This window comes from Medicago truncatula, chromosome 2 (genome assembly GCF_003473485.1).
Source record: "Medicago truncatula cultivar Jemalong A17 chromosome 2, MtrunA17r5.0-ANR, whole genome shotgun sequence".
In the NCBI taxonomy this organism is placed as follows: Eukaryota; Viridiplantae; Streptophyta; class Magnoliopsida; order Fabales; family Fabaceae; genus Medicago; species Medicago truncatula.
The window spans coordinates 26,206,064-26,227,624 of NC_053043.1; the positions used below are offsets into that span (position 1 = coordinate 26,206,064).

General features: G+C 35.3%; 2 protein-coding genes across 2 annotated transcripts; one reads left to right on the forward strand and one right to left on the reverse strand.

Moving 5' to 3' along the window:
- Positions 1-2,875: 2,875 nt before the first annotated feature.
- LOC25488370 (AP2-like ethylene-responsive transcription factor At1g16060) lies at positions 2,876-5,970 on the forward strand. Its single transcript, XM_024776731.2, has 8 exons — positions 2,876-3,042; positions 3,131-3,213; positions 3,348-3,356; positions 3,473-3,561; positions 3,996-4,069; positions 4,165-4,215; positions 5,233-5,309; positions 5,420-5,970. The coding sequence occupies exons 1-8, from the start codon at positions 2,876-2,878 to the stop codon at positions 5,968-5,970; spliced, it is 1,101 nt and encodes a 366-aa protein (XP_024632499.1).
- A 933-nt stretch (positions 5,971-6,903) lies between these two features.
- On the reverse strand, positions 6,904-21,008 carry LOC25488371 (leucine aminopeptidase 1). The gene is made up of 9 exons (XM_024776730.2): positions 20,720-21,008; positions 19,888-20,509; positions 18,856-19,081; positions 11,802-11,928; positions 9,398-9,493; positions 8,482-8,559; positions 8,104-8,164; positions 7,356-7,543; positions 6,904-7,141 (listed from the first exon to the last, which is right to left on the reverse strand). Exons 1-9 carry the CDS (start codon positions 20,942-20,944, stop codon positions 7,013-7,015), a joined length of 1,752 nt encoding a protein of 583 aa, XP_024632498.1. The 5' UTR covers positions 20,945-21,008; the 3' UTR covers positions 6,904-7,012.
- Between the last annotated feature and the right edge of the window lie 553 nt (positions 21,009-21,561).

Genomic DNA, 21,561 nt, shown 5'->3' on the forward strand with positions numbered 1-21,561 from the left:
TTTAAAAACTACATTTTTCGTAAAGTCTTCATCTTCTCCTTCTATTTTCCCTTCTTTAATGAGAACTTTTGTTGAATTTTGAGAAACTCCTCTTGATAATGCTACGTATAATTGACCATGGCTGAAAACATGTCATTGAAGATAGATTTCGACATTAGGAATGGTCTGTCCTTGTGACTTATTTATGGTAACTGCAAAACTTAGTCTAACGGAAAACTGTTTTCTACTAAGCACAAAGGGAAGTCCTGAACTCGCATTTGTTTTTAATTTAATTCTAGGCAAAAATGTTCTTTTTCCAGCATTGTTTAATGATAGGATTTCCACATCCAACACATTCTTAAATAAACCACGACATAACAGTCATGTCCCATTACACAGGTCATATTTATGGTCTATGTTTCACAACAACATCAAAGGTGCACCTTTTTTTACCTTTAAAATATGTGGTGGGAACTTCCTTGAGCAATTGAGTTTAGGAATTCATGTTGAAATAAGTTATGAGTATCCCCTTCAACCTCGTCAAATGACAACAAATTATGTTCTTCTCTTGGAAACTGATTGATAATTATTATTTAATATAGTGCTAATTCATATTTTTCTAAAATATTTTGAGTCCTAATATTTTTTTAAAGGATTTAAAGTTCAATCTTTAACATTATATTTTGCTTACGTTTGTTACTAATCTTTTTTTCAGAAGATTTAAAATCCAATATTTAACATTATTTTTTTCCCACGTTTGTTACTAATCTTTTTTTAGAGTATTTAAAGTCCAATCCTTTACATAATTATATTTTGCACACATTTGTTACTAATCTTTATTTAGAGGATTTAAAATGCAATCTTTAACATTATTTTTTGTTCACGTTTGTTACTAATCTTTTTTTTAGAAGATTTAAAGTTCAATCTTTAGCAATATTTTTTACTAACGGTTGTTACCTATATATTTTTTAGAGGATTTCAAGTCCAGACTTTAATATTATATTTTGCTCACGTTTGTTAGTAATCTTTTTTTAGATGATTTAAAGTCCAATCTTTACCATTATTTTTTGCCCACGTTTGTTATAATTGATCAAAGGCTAAGGAAGAGTAACTTATATTAAATAAAATAATATTGAAATAATGGTTTTTGTGGAACTAATAAAATAATATGGAAATACTGTTTTTTTGGAAGGGATAGGAAAATACTTGGCAATCTTTGTCGGTTGTATTGAGGGGAACAACACAGACGTATAACATAAAATTGGCTGATAAAAAAGTAACATGAGATTTTGTTTAGTGCTAGTTTTTGTGAGTTTGATCTGTGGTTAACGGAGGTAAAAGAGGACGATTAGTGACATACATTAGTAATCCATGTGTTATTTTATAATTGGCTAACAATAAGAACAATTCATAAGGAATTGTGTGTAAATTTTCTCCTTAAATTAAATTTGTATAAGGAATTGTGTGTAAATTATTATTATCTATTTGTTACATGTGTTAATAAAAATTAAAAATTATTTAAAATAAAAATTAAAAATTAAGGGTATTTTCGGAAAGAAAAGTCCAACCTAAAAGCGTGTTGAAAGGGGTAGTTTTCTTTATATATAGTATAGATAACCCTCATCCTAAGATTATTAAAATACCCTTAGTCCAAAAATGACCAAAATACCTCTCTCATCTAAAAACCCACTAATCCCAAATCAAACACCAAATAAGCAAATAGACTAATATAATAAATAAATAATCCTAACAAAAATTGGGGTATTACAACTTACACTAGACACGCGCGTGGGTATCTTGCATAGTTTTTTCTCGCGCGTGAGTCACATGCATGTGGCTTCTGCTTCGCCCGGATAGGCTCAAACTGGTCAAGATTAACCCACGTCAATGAAACACGGTATTTTTGGTACCGATCTTCGAAATTGAGAGAAGAAAGAACGCATATATTAATTTTGAGGATTATCGACTTAATTGACTGATCTAAGAAATTAGGGTTCATCCCAAAGTAGGACTGATTCATTTTCGATTAGATACAAGTTTGGTTCGGGCTCGATCAATTAAGAGAAGTCCTTGTTAAATTTGATGAATCATTGATCCATTAAGGGAGATCATATATCGAAAATTAGTTGTTAACCGAATCCGTAAGAACGGAAAAAATTATGGGTTTTTCCCAAAACAATTTCAAGAATGGCAATTGTAATTTTTTGGGTGGTATTCGGGGTTCGAACCTCAGACCTTGCATATATTTTTTGGGTGGTATCCGGGATCCTTATCAACTGAGTTAAGCTCATGGGAACGAATGACAATTGTGATTGAACATGATAAAAGTAGTTTCCAGAATTTAGGATTAACCCAATATTTGGATTAAACATGATAAAACAACACAATTTTAATGAATGAAACCCTATACATCAATTCTTCTGACATCATGCGAATAAAAGAAAAATGTCATATTTTTGGGTGTTCATGCCATTCAAGCAAACAATAGCCATAAACTCTCTAACTTTATCCCATTATAAAATACAAAAAAATGACAAAAATGTAAATTGAATACATTTCTGATTGAGATAACAAAACAGAGGAAAAGGTGAATGAAGTTATATAATAAGAGAGTCACAGATACATCAAACAGATTCCAAAACCGGTTGAAAGCCACATAACACAAAATTGTGAGTAAAAGACAAAGGAAGAAAGAAGAAAAAAACTCATAACATGAGAGCCGGTTTCACAGACGGCCAGAAGCAACCATTCCTAAGCCGGCTATATGTAATGTAATGAAATTGCCAGCACAATCTTTTCTAACCTCATTCTTTATCCATATCCCTTTAAATTACCCTCTTCATCCATTCCATGACGATTAAGACGTACGTATAGCAATATTCATCTTTTGTTTTCCATGGCGAAACTATCACAACAGCAAACTCAGAAAAACAATGCAAGAAATAACAATAACCTTAAAGCAACTAATACCGTCGTTGTTGACAACAAAGTGAAAAGAACAAGGAGAAGTGTCCCAAGAGATTCTCCAATTCAACGTAGCTCAATATATAGAGGAGTCACTAGGTTTCTACCCTTTTAATAGATATATAGATAGATTTTCTTTTCATGCATGAAACTTCTCTCAACTAAAATGAACTGTTTGATTGATCAGGCATAGATGGACAGGCCGGTATGAAGCTCATTTGTGGGACAAGAATTGTTGGAATGAATCGCAAAACAAAAAAGGACGACAAGGTTTATAGCCATATCCATCATAATGCATATACTTACTAATTTATCTATATACATTAGATTAATTATATTGATGAAGGTTTTTTTTTTTTACTTGTGGGCATTTTCATGATGATTTCACGGATGATTACATTCAGTGTACCTCGGTACGTAGATATTATTGCATATATTACATTATTGCATAGATTACGTTAACTGTTGCTATTATCACCAATAGCCATATATCCTTTTGTAATTAAAAATTAATTATGGAATGTTTCAGGAGCTTATGACGATGAAGAGGCAGCTGCACATGCGTATGATCTAGCAGCATTGAAATATTGGGGTCCGGATACCATTCTTAACTTTCCGGTACCTATTTCTGTTTTTTTTTTTGTCAGTTAATCTAATGGCTAGAATTTAGGTGGATAAGTTGTGTGTCTGGGGTTCGAATCCCGACCCCTGCATATAATAATGCATTATCCTACCAACTGAGCTATGCTCACTGGACTCCGGTATCTATTTCTACTCTTTGATAGGAGTTGCAATGTATATAATACATTGATTTTTCTTTTTTCCTAATTCACAAGAGCTATTCTAGAAGTTTTTTTTTAATACTGTTTCTAACTGACAAGTAAAAATCTATCCTATTTGTAACATATTTTGATAAATATTTTTAACGAGTGTTATTTTTTGTCAATGCTTTTTTAAAGAGTGTGCAGTGTTGTAAACTTTGATAAAGAAAAACTAAACAACATTTTTTTTTTTGAATGTAACTAAACAACAAGTTTATCTCTCAATTGTAGTTATGTACCTACGAGATTCAATTGAGAGAAATGGAGGATCAGTCAAGGGAGGAGTATATTGGATCATTAAGGAGGTAAACATCACATGCTTCTTGTATATAATAATAATAATTAAGTTTCACAGAATTAATTATTAGTTAGATTTCTTAAAAAAATAAAAATCTTGCAGGAAAAGCAGTGGTTTTTCGCGGGGAGTTTCTAAATACAGGGGTGTCGCAAGGTACAACTTACAATTTTTTTAGGTTATTATTATTACTAATGAAAGATGTAACATGTCCGAAATTTTACTAGGATGAATTGTATATGTTTGATTATATTGCTCCTATTACGTTGAGACTAACTCAGTTTTTTTTATAAATAAAATAGATATTATTTCTATTACATTGAGATTATTCCTATTTTAACGAGGTTTGATTTTAATTAAAATTTAACGTAATGTTATAAAACGAATAAAAGGGTAAATGCCAATACCATAGTTTAAATAAAGGATAAAATTGAAAGAAGTTACACAAAAATCGTGTGTGTTGGGAAAATGAAACTTGCCAAAGAAGCAAGCCCCATAGAAAGGAATTAATAAAAAATATAAATAACAAAATATAAAAAAAAAAAAAAAAATATATAGATTATTATTATTATTATCATTATTACTTGATTATTATTATTATTATTATTATCATATGTGATTTGAGACCAATTTTCATGTACATCTAAACTATATCCATGAAAATTTTCGAGAAGACATATTATAAAGGAAATACATGATTTTTGAATGACATTTTCAATTTCACATTTATCTTTCATTGACCTATTATGTTTACAATTTTATCTTTTTTAATTTATTATTTAATTATTAATTAAAAAATGTTAAAATTAAGATATAAACTACACGACCATTACAATAGAAAATTAAACTATTAATTAAAAAAAATTAAATTTCATTATAATAGGAACAACACTACACTACATGATATATGTCAATATTGATTTTTGTTTCTATATACAATTAAGTACAATAATAAAGTGGATAAATGAACACGTTAATGTACGTCTTTTCATTAGTAATATATAATCTTTTATTATACCAAAAATATATATTATATTCCTTAAATTAACCCATAAAAAAGGTCGTCTTATATCTAACTTCTTTTTGTGATCAGAAAACATATCATTTCACTTTTATCTTTAGGCGACAAATCATTTAACTTAAAATTTCATGACTTTTGTTTTCTATGCTCAGACACCATCATAACGGAAGGTGGGAGGCTCGTATCGGTAGGGTTTTTGGCAACAAATATCTTTATCTTGGAACATATGGTTAGTTAGATTACATCTTCGATCAATAATATATTATACTATAAATGGTTAGATTTTTTTAAATATACAAAAATAACGATGATATGAATAAATTTTTACTAATTTTGCAGCCACACAAGAAGAAGCTGCCACAGCTTACGACATGGCAGCTATTGAATATCGAGGACTTAATGCTGTTACCAATTTTGACCTCAGCCGCTATATTAAATGGCTTAAGCCTAATCACAACAACGATATTAACAAAATTAGCACCAAACTTATTGATTCTAACCCAACCTGTGAAACCAGTTTTATGCAAAAATTTACTAATCAAGAACAACAAGGACATAATTTCATCCATGCTCAAGATGAGTCATTAAATAATAATGGAGATGAAGCAGCAATAACACAGCCTCGAACAACTGGCACCACGTCGGCATTAGGTCTTTTGCTTCAATCATCAAAGTTTAAGGAGATGATGGAAATGACAAATGCTGCTGATTTATCCCCAACACCACAAAAATCATACACATTTCCTAATGACATTCAGACATACTTTCAGTGTGATATTAATTCTTCCACTACTAAATATGGGGAAGGGGATGATCTGTTCCATGACCTAAACTCTTTTGTGCCACCTTTATTTGATTCAGATGACTTTGATCTATGCTTAAAGGTCTAGGTAGCTAATGCTTCAATTTCAGCCAGAAACAAAAAGAAACTCAAGTTGATTATTTATTTTTTTCATTTATTATTTAACCTAGAATTACTTTCCAGTTTGTGTATATTGAAAATTTAACTGCTGATCTCAAGACATGGGAAAAGGGAAAGAAGAAGAAATCAAGCTTAAGACGAAGGCTTATAAACAAAAAGCTTAAGAAGACATAGAAGATTGTATTGTTTGGGAAATTCATCTTGAACTGCAGTGATGAGATTGATGATTCTAAGGTGTAGCAAAATGTTTAATTTATTGCCATTCAAAATAAAATGTTTAGTTTATTTGTTATAGTTGTTAACACAATAAGCATATCCAAAGGGCTCCCAGAAAAATGGAGAAGCAGACATAAATATAAGTATTCACTACTCAATATTTTTTTCTAATAATGAGAACTCTTGTATCATCTTTTTTTAATGGCAAAGTGTTAATTGTTATGTTAGTTTTTCTCTTTGCTAAGACTTAAACCTTAGACGTCCATCTCCTTAACCCTTAGCCCGAACCAGTTGAAAACCACCTAATCCCCCTTCTTGTATCATCACCTTAATATTTTTACAAATAAGACTATCAAAGAGATGAAGATTCATCTTATAAGAGAAATAAGCTTGAGAGTTTTATGGGTGGAGCTTTTGTTTTTTGAGATCGGGGTGTTGATGTTGAGGGTGTTGGTCATAAAAGTTGAGTTGAGGGTGTTGATGAGGGGAGGATGCATAGCCATACGTCAACTGGTGATGGTGTGATTTTGTTAGGTGTTAGGTGTTTGTGACTTTTTTTTAGAATCTCGCTTTATTATGGTTATCATTTGGATTATGTGGTAACCTCAGGTTTGGTTCCATCTTGTCGCTGCTTACTCGTGAAATAAACTGAAAAGCACAAAAAAATAAAATTGAAAAGAAAAACTTAAAACCTGAAATTTGAAAACTTGAAACTAAAAAACTACCCCAAACGCGGCTTTAACAAATACAAGTGATAATAAAAGTAAGCATTAAACAATTTAAATATGCGGCATTTAAGATGCATTCCTCAATACCCATTCCACTAAAGTTGATACACCAAATCCTGTTGCACAACGCTGCTTTTCATTCCACACAGGACCAGCCAAATCAATATGCATCCATTGAACCTTCTCGTCAACAAACTGCAAAATCATAATTGTTTAGAAAATCAAAACATAACAGACCTCCAGAAATCATCCAATCCATTCCACGTGTAACACAGTAGAGGGGAACACAAGCACTCATACATAGAAACTCGAAAATGAGCATATCATTTAGATTATTATCTGTAGCACTACCTGGTTGCAATGGAGCATTGTTACTGAGAAAGTCACAATAAAATGATTAAGCACGTACCTGCTTTAAGAAAAGAGCAGCAGTAATAGCACCACCTTGACGACCACCGGTGTTCAACATATCAGCAACTCCTGATTTCATTGATTCCCAGTAACTTTCTTCCATTGGCATCCTCCATAGTTTCTCCCCGCTCACATCAGAAGCATCAAAAACTTCTTTAGCCAGGTCATCACTGGTTGTAAATGCACCTTTAGAAACATAGTTAGCATTAGTAATCAGCTGATAAATGAAACAGCAATTTAAAACCCAATAGTGGAAAAGCCACTATAATTGAGTATTTTCAAGGACGTCTCTTCCAGAGCTTAGGTCTTGTATTTCCCCAAGAGATAACAATTTTTATGTTCTGATAGTTTGGACTGTACAACCATAGAAGAATAATTATGATTGAAAGTTATTTAATAACCATTTGACCACTAAAAAAGTCATGTGACTTTATGTTTTAATCTTAATCATTCATGATTTGATCATATGGTCAAGATTTTCTCTCTCATTCTCTTATAATAAGAATCATCTCCATCCATTATGTGAGAGTGAGCGGAGCAAGTTTTGAACAGACAACCGTATCGGAAATGGAATTGGTGTCAAGTAAAGTCTATTTAAAATTAGTCACAACTTCATAATTGTTTTAATTTTGACCATAGATCCATGGGTCAAGAATAACCCTGGTACTCTAACATACAAATGACACTTTTCGGCATATTGTCACTCAAATCCATACATAAAACTTATACTTTGAACTCATAATTACCTGCAATTGAGGGTCCTAGAGCAATTATACATGCACCAGTTAATGTTGCCAGGTCAATTATCTGAAGAGCAGTAAACCAATATGTTAGCAGAATTCTACAACCATAGCAGTAGATAGCGGCACTAGATGTTCATAAACATCAAAATCCAAATGTCAGTATTTGTTGTGTAAATCCTTTTAAACAGAACTGAACTGGAACTCCGATTCTTCCTTTTAATTCAACAGGACAAATTGGATTGGTTTTGAACATTTTCTCTAATTCTTAATAAAAATGAAATAATTAATTACCAAATTTATCAAACATGTGATAATGATTGTTAAACCAATCAATTAAGACTTTTGGGAATATTAGAAAGTTGTAGAAGGATGGCTGCATACCTTATCCACACCTTGGTTACAAGTATACACCAGAGCATCAGCCAGAGTAAGCCTACCCTCAGCATCTGTGTTGTTAACCTGTACAATAGGATATGCTGACTTTATAATTGTAACAAACAAGCAAGGCCAAAACTTGAGTTCGGTGACTTTTTGTACAACAATTATTATACTTCTGCCATTATATAGATTTATGCTGTCAAAACTTGAGTTCATTCACTTGCATTTGTATAAAATGTATTCATGCGATAGTGTGGGAAATATCACTAGCATAGATATGCAACTATACACTTAGAACGATTCTTCTTCTTAACGCTTGACAACATTTTAGTAGGCTTAAAAAAAATAACAGATTAACTCACTTATATCGAGTCATATAAAAAACGGAAATTCTCCCGAATCTTTTCAAATTAATACATCCTGGACATTGACAACGATATTTGGACGACTTATACGAAAAGATGTGTGGGATAAGCTTATGTCTCAACAAGCCATGAACAGTACAAGACCTATGTTACGAACAATATAATTTAATGAAACTGTCATAATTAGTAATTACATCTGGAACTTTTTTTGAAGGATTTATCGTAAGTACATATCAGTATGGATCAATTATTATAATGGAGAGATTGGAAAATCAATAATTTAAACAGAGATTTTTGTTATAAAAAGTATATGAAAGTATATATCAGGTGAAATTGGGTTTAGGGTTTAGGGAGTAGTGTCAGTGTAAATAAGATTAGTGATTAGTCCTTTCTGTCATCATATTTGTTTAACTTCCCTCCTATATCAACAAACCTTATCATAGGTTTTCTTACAAAAAAATTGAAAAGATCAGATAGTAGTGATTAAAGCAAAATCAAAATATGCAAAATAGAGAAAAACACATGTCACCATAAATATAAACATAAACCCTCACCTCTATAGTTTTTCCATTGGAAGCTGTGACAATGTCTCCAGGCCTCATACCTGTTCCACTTATCATATTCTCACAAGCTGCAACTATAAAATGAACCTGCACAAGCACAACATTTTGAACATGGAAATAAGAACAACCCTATCCATAACATTGGTGGATGAAGATGCACTATACACTATAGGCATTCTACTACAACCAAATACACCAAAACAATCGGCATAAACTGCTCACTACAACAAAATTGTGTTTTCATATTGCCACCAAAACCTTTATATTCAACAGTGAAATTAAGAAACAATTAAATATGGGGAGTCCCCCCCTCAATATGCACCCAAATAAAGAGATACAGTGGTGGACCCTTTTACTTTTACCTGCTATAGCTTGTTTTTGTAATTTTGTTTTTATTATAGAATTAAAATTTTAACATAATTTTTTGTACAGAAGACCCATATTGTTTCAAATTAGAACCTACAAGAAGATTCTTAACTCATCTAAAGCAGAGAAAAGGAGAGAAGAAGAATTTACATAGCAAACCAATATCAATTGATTGTATGCGAAGACTTCGAGTCTCAAACACTCATCTTAAATTTCTAAACTTTTCATGGCTTGTTATTTCTATCATTTATTGTTCACGCATATACACACAAATTACAACAGGTGAGCTATTTCGGGGAGCCGCCTAGGAGGAACTCCAAGACTTAAATGAAAATACACTTTTCAGCCTCGAATCAGATTCCAATAAATGCCTCCTAAGTTTCCCCTTTTATAGTCCTCAATTTGCTGACTTAATAGGCCTCTTGTTGGTCACTCAACCCCATTAAGTTGTGATCAAGAGCCTCTCATAGGTTGTCTGGTACGAGTACGGTCGTGAACCAGGTTGCAGCTCGTCTGTACAGGGCGCGTGAAGCTGAGACACGCTTTTAGAGACGTTGGTCATTCGGGACACGTGGAGTCAGAGCATATGTAGCTTACGTCACTATGTTGCATGGCAGGTCATGAGACACTTGAATGGGACCCCAAAAATCCGATCTGCATAGCCCAATTGAAGGCAAACTTGGCATGGTTGGTGTGACTTGAACAGTCAAGCTAGTGTTGAGTGAGATCTTGCTAGAAGAGGTGAAATGGCATGACTTCAACAGAATAGGATCTTGCAAGTCACTCAAAGCGAGATATTACAAGCTACAAGATATGGACGTCTATATACCAGTCCACAGTCCATCAAGTGTCAAGCCTGTTAAAGCATAGACGTTTGTCTCTATCCAGTCGACCCATACCAGTCCAATTATGAAAAACAAGATTCTTAACTCTTCGAATAGTTATGATAACGAAAGAAAAAAAGCTTAGTAAGTTAATAGTAATGGTGAAAAGATCCTAATCCTTCCAATAGTTATGGTAATGTACCTTAGGATTTTGAATAGCAGAAATGGATTAGAAAGATCATAGAGAAAATCTCAAGCAACTAGAGTAAATCGATAATTGAGTTTAAAAGCAGCAAAAGAAAATCGATTGGAGTTTGACGCGAGTTTTTCTTGCTTTGACTCCAAGACTTTGCCACACAAGATTGTTGACTGTGTGGAGAACTCGTGGGATGGTGAAGATATGCGGTAAAGGAGATTACAATGACACAAACCCAGATTTTGTCAAAAATAATTTTCAAAGACCCTCATTTTAATTTATAAGCCTGCTATAGCAGGTAAAAGTGAAAGGGTTAAGGGTCCACTGCTGCACCCTTTTTTTGTGATGGATACTAGGGGCTCTATTAAATATGAATATGAATTAAATATTTTCTCTCCTTACATACATGAGATGAACCAACCACCAAGTAGTCAAGAAAAGGCTCTTAACAATACTTTAAAGTCAGAAGGATGTCATTAAACTTAAATACTATTCTTTGAAAACTTAGAAGGATAAATTTAAATCAATAATTTTGAAGTTATAAGACAACAGAAAATATGCACAAATCAATAAATTTAACCACTGCATATTGATTGAAATGACAAGGAGTTTCATTATCCTTAAGTGAAATCTTGGGTTCTAATTTCGGGAATGGAAAGATTAGTAAAGGTCTGATAGAACCCAATTGAGGAATGAAAGTCCAAATGGTTAAATTGCATATCAGCAGAAGAGGCCAACGGTTTGGAATGAACGATGATGTGGTAGAGAGTGGAATTCAGTTATAATGGGTAGCAGAGAACGGTACACTAGGATATTCATCCTTTAGCAGTTATCTTTCACTTTCAGGAACAATACACTTTTTAATTTTCATATGCTTTTCTTCCATTTACTGTTTCTATAATTTGAGGTTTACATCAAGGTCTAATGTAACTTTTGAGGATTGAGAGTCTCAGACCAAAAAATATTCTTTGAAAAGGAAAAAGTATACAGGGTAATTTAAATAACAGACCTCGACTCCAAGAGGTTTGATTTGACCAATAGCCTTTGCTGCTCCAAAAACTGCAGCAGATCCACCCATATCAAATTTCATGAGCTCAATCATACAGCCAGGTCCTGTCTTTATATTGTAGCCACCACTAACACAATAACAAAAAGAAAACATAACAACAAAGAAAAGTTAGTACTATCGTGTCAATAACTCATAAGTAAAAGAAAGAAATTTCACTAATCGACCCTTATTTATCAATCTAGGCAACAAATTTCACAATCTAAACTAAAAACTAGGCGCATTTCATTTTTGATGTATCGTGCAATTGCCTATCGCTTCCAACCCATCAAGTTATCCTTAGATTGAAATTGAAACAACCAACAATATGACCTTCATGTAACTATTACGATTTGAAAAGACGTAACATAAAATGTAAAGTGCAATTCAGATGGTATGGAGCCTGAGCCTCACAAAGCAGATGAAGAGCAACTATTTGACAATAAATTTAAACATCAAGGGACTGCTAGTATTAGATAAAAACTGATCAATTGTTGATTTAAAAGGAGAAGTGCAATTCATACGGTAAGGATCCTGTACCTTGCAAAGGTAATCCATAGAATTAATAAACCATGTACAGAGAATTGAATTATGCAACACATATGTAGTTAAATAGTAGATCTGCGGTGCAATGGGCTGTACAGATTGATATATGACTCTTAAAAAAGGTACTATTCACAAATAGCATATCTACAACAATAAAGCCCTCAAACCTATGGTGCTAGGCGCAATTTAACAGTTGTGGCATTGGCGCATCGCAGATTGAAGGTGCGCCATACCAGTCATTATTAGATAAGGACACAATACAACCTATTGGGCCGCACAGTGGGAGGGACCCTAAAAATCCAAAAATAACCTTAAAATGAGAATTTACAGAGAGGGGGTAGGGTCTTTTCGGAATTTCACAGACAAACTGGCTTAAGGGACAAAAATAAATCGTTTGATGCTTTCATCCCAGGATTCCTTCTGTTTCTTTTTTTTCCCTTCAGACTCTTGGTTTGCTATTATCTATTGCACTTGACTTTTATTGGTATTTACTTGTATGTTTTGCTTAATATATGATATTGAATGTAGTTATGTGTTAGTAGACCTCCTATTAAAAAGGTGTATGTGAGGAATAAGTTTAAAAGCCCGATCAATTAGGCCCAATTGAGGTGGCTAGTTTTGCTTTAAATAGAATAAGAGTGACATTTTTAGTGTCATCGGTTGTTTTATGGTTTGGGTTTGGTTTGGGAGATTCTAGGCTCTCTAAGTCCTAGAGGTTGATTACTTTCCAGCAGTTACAGATTGTAATCTCTATCAGTTCCATTCCATTAATTATAATAAATATCTCTGGGCTATTCAACAGATAACAAGAAATATAGTAACCTTCTCAGTATACCCTTTTCATATTCTGTCATATTATTCTATATCCTATCACTGGTATCAGAAAAACGATCCTATTCCCCCTGTGCATGGTCCAAACACGCTCACAAATGGAAGCAAGATTGGCATTTCTGGAACGAGCATATGAGGATTACAGGGCCACGAGTGAAGAGGTAAAAAACTTGCGACAACAACTGGAAGTGCAAAAGGCTGAAGCACAACGCAGAGTGGAAGAATTAACTGAAACTGTTAACGGTTTGTCAATACGCCGTGAACCGGGATCGTCGCAGCAGATTCATAATCTAGAGGACAAATGGAGGAAGTTAACAATTCCAATTTTTGAAGGAGACGATGCTTTTAGCTGGACAAGTCGTGTGGAGCGCTACTTTGAATTGCGACATGTAACTGAAGCAGAGAAAATCCAGGCGGCCATGGTAGCCATGGAAGGAAAAGCATTGACGTGGTACCAATGGTGGGAATTTTGCTCTCCTAATCCCACATGGGAAGATTTCAAAGCAGCACTTCTTAAAAGGTTCCAACCTTCTATGCTCCAAACTCCTTATGAATTGTTGTTGAGTTTGAAACAATCAGGGTCCCTGGAGGAGTATCGTGCACAATTTGAATTGTATGCCGGTCCATTACGTGCTGCAGAACCAGAATATCTCAAGGGGATTTTTCTGAATGGCCTTAAAGAGGCTGTGAAGGCGGAATTAAAATTACACCCGGTCTCTACCTTGCCGGAACTGATGGATTTTGCTCAACGCATTGATGAGAAAAACACTCTATTGAACCCAAGCAATTCTCATGCCCCAAAAACAGGTAGTTTCACGAGGAACTTCCCTTCTAACCGTACAGTAACAGTGGATGCGAATAAGAATTCATTTGCTAGACCATCCATCACTTCTGCTGCCACCGCTGATGCTAATACAACATCTCAATCAGCACCTTTTCGTGGTCGAGTATTTAAGAAACTGACTGATGCAGAGTTGCAGGTCAAACATGCTAAGGGTTTGTGCTATCGCTGTGATGAAAAATTTTCACCAGGTCATAGGTGTGCAAACAAGCAATTGCATATACTCATTTTGGAAGGGGATGAGGACGAGGAGGACACTACTGACCAGAAATTGGAATCTGAAAGTGCGATTAATTCTCTTCAATTATCTATGTTTAGCATGTCTGGTCTTACTTCCAAGAAAACAATCAAATTATGGGGGGATTTGTTGAACCATAGGGTGATGGTGTTGGTGGATTGTGGGGCTTCTCATAACTTTATTTCCTCGGTTTTGGTACAGAATTTGGACTTGCAGTTTAAACCAAATTCTTCTTTCACAGTTGAAGTGGGTGATGGAAGGAAGATTCCGTGTCTAGGGGTGTGCTCACAGTTGACTATCACTCTTCAAGGATTAAAGGTTCAACAAGATTTTTATGTATTTGATTTGGGTAACGTGGATATTGTACTAGGCATGGAATGGTTAGCGCAACTTGGCGAGGTTCGTGCCAATTTTAGCGATTTAATTCTCAAAGTTCCAACTTCATCGGGTTTTCATGTTTTGCAAGGGGATCCAACCTTGTCAAGAGCGCCAGCTTCTCTAAAATCCATGTACAAAGCATTGCAAGCTTCAGGTGACGGTTATTTATTGCAAGTTGAGGCAGTTTCTGACGTATCTGACCAACAAAACACTGTTTCCACTTGGTTAACAGAAGTTTTGAACGAATTTCAGATTGTTTTTAAGGAAATTCAAGGGCTGCCACCATCAAGAACTCATGACCATGCCATTGTCTTACAGGAGGGTGCTGCAATCCCAAATTTACGCCCTTACAGGTACCCTCATTACCAAAAGAATGAAATTGAACGGTTAGTGACTGATATGCTTATGTCTGGGATTATTCGACCTAGTGTCAGTCCATTTTCAAGTCCTATCATACTTGTTAAGAAAAAAGATGGGGGTTGGAGATTTTGTGTTGATTATAGAGCTTTGAACAAGATCACTATTCCTAACAAGTTTCCTATTCCGATTATTGATGAGTTATTGGATGAATTGGGAGGAGCAACCGTATTTTCTAAGTTGGACTTGAAATCAGGTTATCACCAAATTCAGATGAAGGAGGAAGACATTCCAAAAACTGCTTTCCGCACTCATGAGGGTCACTATGAATTTATTGTAATGCCTTTTGGTCTTACTAATGCCCCTTCCACCTTCCAAGCTTTGATGAATGAGGTATTGCGTCCTTATTTACGTAAATTTGCTTTGGTTTTCTTTGATGATATATTGGTGTATAGCAAGGATGTAGAGCACCACAAACACCACCTTGGGGCTGTTTTGGCTTTGCTTAAAGAGCATCAGTTAGTAGCCAACTATAAAAAATGCACATTTGGCCAACATCAATTAGAATACCTTGGTCATATAATTTCAGCTCAAGGCGTTGCTGCTGACCAAAAGAAAGTGGATGTTATGCTTACTTGGCCAAGGCCAAAGGATTTGAAATCGTTAAGGGGTTTTCTTGGCTTAACCGGCTATTATCGTAGATTTGTTCGTAATTATGGAAGCATAGCCAAACCTCTTACTCACCTGTTAAAGAAAGACAACTTTCTTTGGAATGAAGAGGCACAACTTTCGTTTGACACCTTGAAGAAGGCCATGGCTGAATTACCGATTTTATCCGTTCCAAACTTTTCAATTCCATTTGTGATTGAGACTGATGCTTCTAACACAGGGTTGGGTGCAGTACTAATGCAGCAAGGCAGGCCAGTGGCTTTTTTGAGCCAACCATTGTCAGAGAGAGCCCAAAGAAAATCGGTCTATGAAAGAGAATTGATGGCCATTGTGTTTGCAGTTCAAAAGTGGAGACATTACTTAATGGGCAACCATTTCATCATCCACACTGACCAGAAAAGTCTGAAATTTCTGCAAGATCAACGTGTATTGGGTGCAGATCAGTTCAAGTGGACTTCTAAATTGATGGGATTTGATTTTGAGATCATTTATAAGCCTGGCAGTGACAACCGAGCTGCAGATGCTCTCTCTCGTCGCATGACGTATGCAGCTATTTCTATTATTCATTTTGCTGATTATGAAGAATGGGAGGCCGAGGTGATGCATGACAATAAATTGCAGACCATTATTCATGATCTCATTGCAGATGGTGTCAGTCATCCCAATTACTCTTTTCAGAATAGGAAGTTGTTTTACAAAGGGAAATTGGTATTGCCCCGTAACTCTTCCAAGATTCCAACTCTTTTGCAAGAATATCATTCTTCCCCAATTGGTGGCCATTCCGGATTCTTTCGAACATACAAAAAATTGGGAGCTTTAGTGTACTGGGAGGGAATGAAAAAGGATATTCAGCAGTTTGTGGCCTCCTGTGAAATCTGTCAACAAAATAAATATCAAACTTTGTCTCCGGCAGGTCTGTTGCAACCTCTTCCCATTCCTACTCAAGTTTGGAAGGACATTTCTATGGATTTTATTGAAGGGTTACCACGGAGTCACGGTAAAGACACTATCTTCGTAGTGGTGGACAGATTTACAAAGTATGCACATTTCATACCTCTCAGCCATCCATTTACGGCCAAATCAGTTGCTGAAGTCTTTGTTCAAGAAGTTGTACGTTTGCATGGATTCCCTGCCACTAAGGTTTCTGACCGTGACAAACTCTTCCTCAGTCATTTTTGGACTGAATTATTCAAATTAGCAGGAACCAAACTCAAGTTCAGTACAGCTTATCATCCTCAAACGGATGGTCAGACAGAGGTGACTAATCGGTGTTTAGAAACTTACCTCAGATGCCTAACCGGTGCTAAGCCTAGATTATGGGTTAAATGGTTAGGGTGGGCTGAATTCTGGTTCAACTCAAATTACAACAGCTCCACAAGAACTACTCCCTTCAATGCTTTGTATGGTCGGGACCCTCCTCATTTGATTAGAGGTACAACTATTCCTTCATCTGTGGATGAGGTTAATAGAATAACTGCGGAAAGAGACACCATTCTTCATGACCTTCGTTCTAATTTGCTGAAAGCTCAAGATCAGATGCGCACCCAAGCAAATAAACACAGGCGTGAGGTTTCCTACGTTGTTGGTGATTGGGTTTATCTCAAACTTCAGCCATACAGACTCAAATCTTTGGCTAAGCGAATTAATGAGAAGTTAAGTCCTCGTTTCTATGGTCCTTATAAAATTATCAAGATTATTGGACAGGTTGCTTATCAATTGGATCTCCCTCCGGAAGCTAGAATTCATCCTGTTTTCCATGTATCTTTGTTGAAGAAAGCTATAATTCCAACTGTCAATCCTCAGCCCTTACCGCCTATGCTTTCAGAGGACTTGGAGCTGAAAGTGGAACCAGATTTTCTCAAAGATGTGCGCACTACTGCTGGCGGCCAAGTAGAAGTACTCATCAGCTGGAAGGACTTACCAGACTTTGAGGCAACTTGGGAGTCTTATGATGTTATTAATAATCAGTTTCCACTCTTTCACCTTGAGGACAAGGTGAAACTTTTGGGGGGGAGTATTGTTAGTAGACCTCCTATTAAAAAGGTGTATGTGAGGAATAAGTTTAAAAGCCCAATCAATTAGGCCCAATTGAGGTGGCTAGTTTTGCTTTAAATAGAATAAGAGTGACATTTTTAGTGTCATCGGTTGTTTTATGGTTTGGGTTTGGTTTGGGAGATTCTAGGCTCTCTAAGTCCTAGAGGTTGATTACTTTCCAGCAGTTACAGATTGTAATCTCTATCAGTTCCATTCCATTAATTATAATAAATATCTCTGGGCTATTCAACAGATAACAAGAAATATAGTAACCTTCTCAGTATACCCTTTTCATATTCTGTCATATTATTCTATATCCTATCATTATGAATATCAGTGTTAACAATCTCAGATAGCAGCTTACCCAAAAACACTATAGTGTGACAGCTGGATAGCCCTGTTTTAAAATTTGTATATAGTTTATATAATTACTACTATACATAAAAAAAAAGTACAACAACTAGTTGTGACTGACCAGGGAGAGAATGAAAAATGAAAACAAGAGTAAGATAGAGTGGGTGAGGAGTCAAACATTCTAGTGTTTTGTAATTACAAAATCCAAAAGTACCCCTGGCAAAAAAGCAATAACCTTCGAATTTGGAAGGGTTTTTTCATTTTGAATTTTAAACATATTCTCAGGTGTGGCGCTATAGCTACCGCAACATCAGCTATTTTGGCCGTAACACAAAACCGCTCTTGTACTTCATTTTGTGATATACCATTACAGCGTTTTTATACTTAGCTTTGATGTGCCCCTATCTAGGTGGGATTGACAACTATGAATCAAGCTAAATGATAGTTTCAAAATATCATAAAAGTTAATGGTCCAGTAGTTTATCATTCTAATTGGTAATAAAGTAAGACTACACTAGTAGTTTCTAGAAATATATGGTGCACCATACTCTTCAATGGATAAACCATGCAAAACCACGCCACTGTCGATACTCGATACTCAAGCATGGTCACTACCCTAACAAGTGTCAAGTGTCTATCTGTGTAAAATTTCATTAATGAAAAACATTTCTGGCCATGCCATTGTTTCAAACAAAGAAGAAAGACAAGCGAATCTACCAAGTATTGTATAAACACAGACGGATAAGTTGGGTTGTGGTTAATTTAATTACCTGTCAAAAGTCAAACCTTTTCCGACTAATGCCAACTTGACATTGACAGGTCCAGTTGGTGGTTTATAACACAGATGGATAAACTGAGGAGGATTTGCTGAGGCTGCAGCAACAGCCAGATAGGATCCCATTTTCAATTCCTTACACTGCTCAGCATCCAATACTTTGGCAGTGAAAACATCACTATATGTTGAAGCTATCTTAGATGCTTCTTCTGCCAATACTCCTGTGGAAAACAATTCATAAAGATCAGATAAATTATCAGAAATGCAGAAGTATATTAAGATTTGGCCAAATCTCTTATTCTTTGTTGGTGGTATATTCAAGTAGTTACAACGATCCGCAGAATATTCCTCAATATTTCCAAGGCTCTATAACCAGTGCCCCTCCTTCTCCTTACCACGTAATTCACATACAAACACAACTGATTATGATATAGGGTAATTAATTAATCCTATTCTTTCCATTTTCTTTTCCTTTCCTTGTTCTACAAACTACGAGATGATCCAATAAAATTCTCAATTCAACTTTTAATCATAAACAATTACATATATGTGTGAAATATAAACTTAGCGATAATGCAAGCCTTATGAACCATACAGACATGCAAAATCTCAATGAAAACCAACAGTTACAACCCATCGAATATAAAAACAAATTTAATCATATGAAAACACGATTCTTGTCAAACCCTTACTGATTCAAATAAACTATCAAGTTCAGCAAATTCTCGATTCTAAAGCAAATTTGCAGGCCTGAATTTGCACCTGGTTTTGGCTTCAAAGAACATAGTTTCCACCAAATTTATTGAGTACTTTGAATTGATTTTTATGAGAAAAATCAGTATCAAAAAACAAAACAGTGAGATTTTCAAGTTACAAACTCTTGCACGATTAGATTTAAAATTGATTAGGATGTGGATTGACCTAAACTTTGAAGTTTGATAACCTCCCAAACAAACAAGCAGGTATTTTGTGAGAGTATAACTAAAAGTTATAAACAATATGAAAAGTTTAATACCAAGTTACCTACCTGGTGTGAGCACATTAGGTGGAGAATTTACAAGCTCCTTTCCAAGAATGATTCCAGAAGATACATCTCCTGCATACTTAAGTTTCTTCTCGAATTCAGGCCCTGTTCCAAGACCAATAATATCAAGTGATTTAAGGACCGGTTTCTTCTTGGACTCAGACTTGAATCTATTATCCTCAAATGTTCCCACAACAGTCCCAGTGGCGATTGCAGAAGCAATGTTAGGGGCAGAGAGTCCTTTCGAAGTAGGTAGAACAACGACAGCAACATGGGCAGCCTGAGCGAAGTTAGCTGCAGAAGCAACAGATTCACCGAGCGTTTTAAAGGCGGCAGTAGAGGAAGCAGATGGGCCGAGGCCAAGCAAGGCGAGTCTCTTGGATCCAAGTCCAGCAGCAGGTGTAATTCGGAGAAGCGTTGATTGTCCGAGTTTTCCAGTGAAGTCCTCTTCGGACGAAGCTTCGCCTAACAGACCGCCCAATTTAGAGTCCAGTGTTCTCAATATCGAATTCTGGAATTTCAACTCTCCATCTCTAGTAACATCTTTTTCCGTCACGGCAACTGCTAACAGGTCCCCTTTCCATTCCGCCACATCAGTATCAATATCCTTCGCTGCAAAAGATATCTTCATTTTCACAAACAATAATAAGCAACTGTTGGCATTGCATTGCATTGCGTTTGTAAGAATATATTAATTACAAACAAACAAATCCTCGTGAGTTTATTATATGTCGGGTCCGAGGTTCAAACCTCAGACACCTCACTTCTCCATATTTAAAATGTGCGAGCTCTATCAACTAGACTACTTGACTAAAAAACAAACAAACGCACGGACCTTGGGAGTTTCAGTGTTGGCGGGGTGAGTGAAGCCGAGAGTGGCGCGAGGAGGCATAATGAGGTTGCGGACAGGTACTTCGCGGGTCAAACAAAGACGGCGTAGCGGTGATGAAGCTGACCTTAGAGGAAGTCTTCTTCTGATAAAGAGACGAGAAGAGGAGAATGAGGAAGAAAATACAAGTGAAGTAGTGAGAATAGTAGATGAGGAGGCTGCACCTGACATTTTTTGTTGCGATACACGATGATATCTTTATACCAATTCTGTATTTATTTATCTATCATGTCATGTCCAAACGTTCTTTCACGTCTAAAAAATATTGTTAAAATTGTTCTAATAAATTTATAAGTTGTGTTATTTGAGCAACTAACAACTTATATGATAACTATACCACACATTTTTAAGTTATCTCCTTCTCTCTTCTCTCTTTCTCGAATTGTAGCCGTCGCCCCCTTTCTTCTTCTTGTTAGAGAGGTGATTTAGGGTCAATTTTGACCCAAAAATCACCCCTCCGATTTGTTTTTCCTTCTATTTTAATTGAATAAGTGATTTCACATATTTTCTGTTTTCTTTCGTTTCTTTTTGTGATTTCGTCGTCTCTGAACGACTCTGTTTGTTTTGATTTCCCGTCTTTGTGCGGTGTGTTTTTTATTTCCCGTCTTAGTGCGTGTTTATTTGATTCAGGTTGAAAGATTAGCTTTGAACAAAGCAGATTCGATCAATGACAATGACTTTGGCGTCGTCAACGTTGCAGATCCGGAGACAAGAGGATTCCGAAGACTTGAATATAGTCATATTTGTAGGCATAGGTACCTTGCCGTTTTATGCTATTAACACTGATG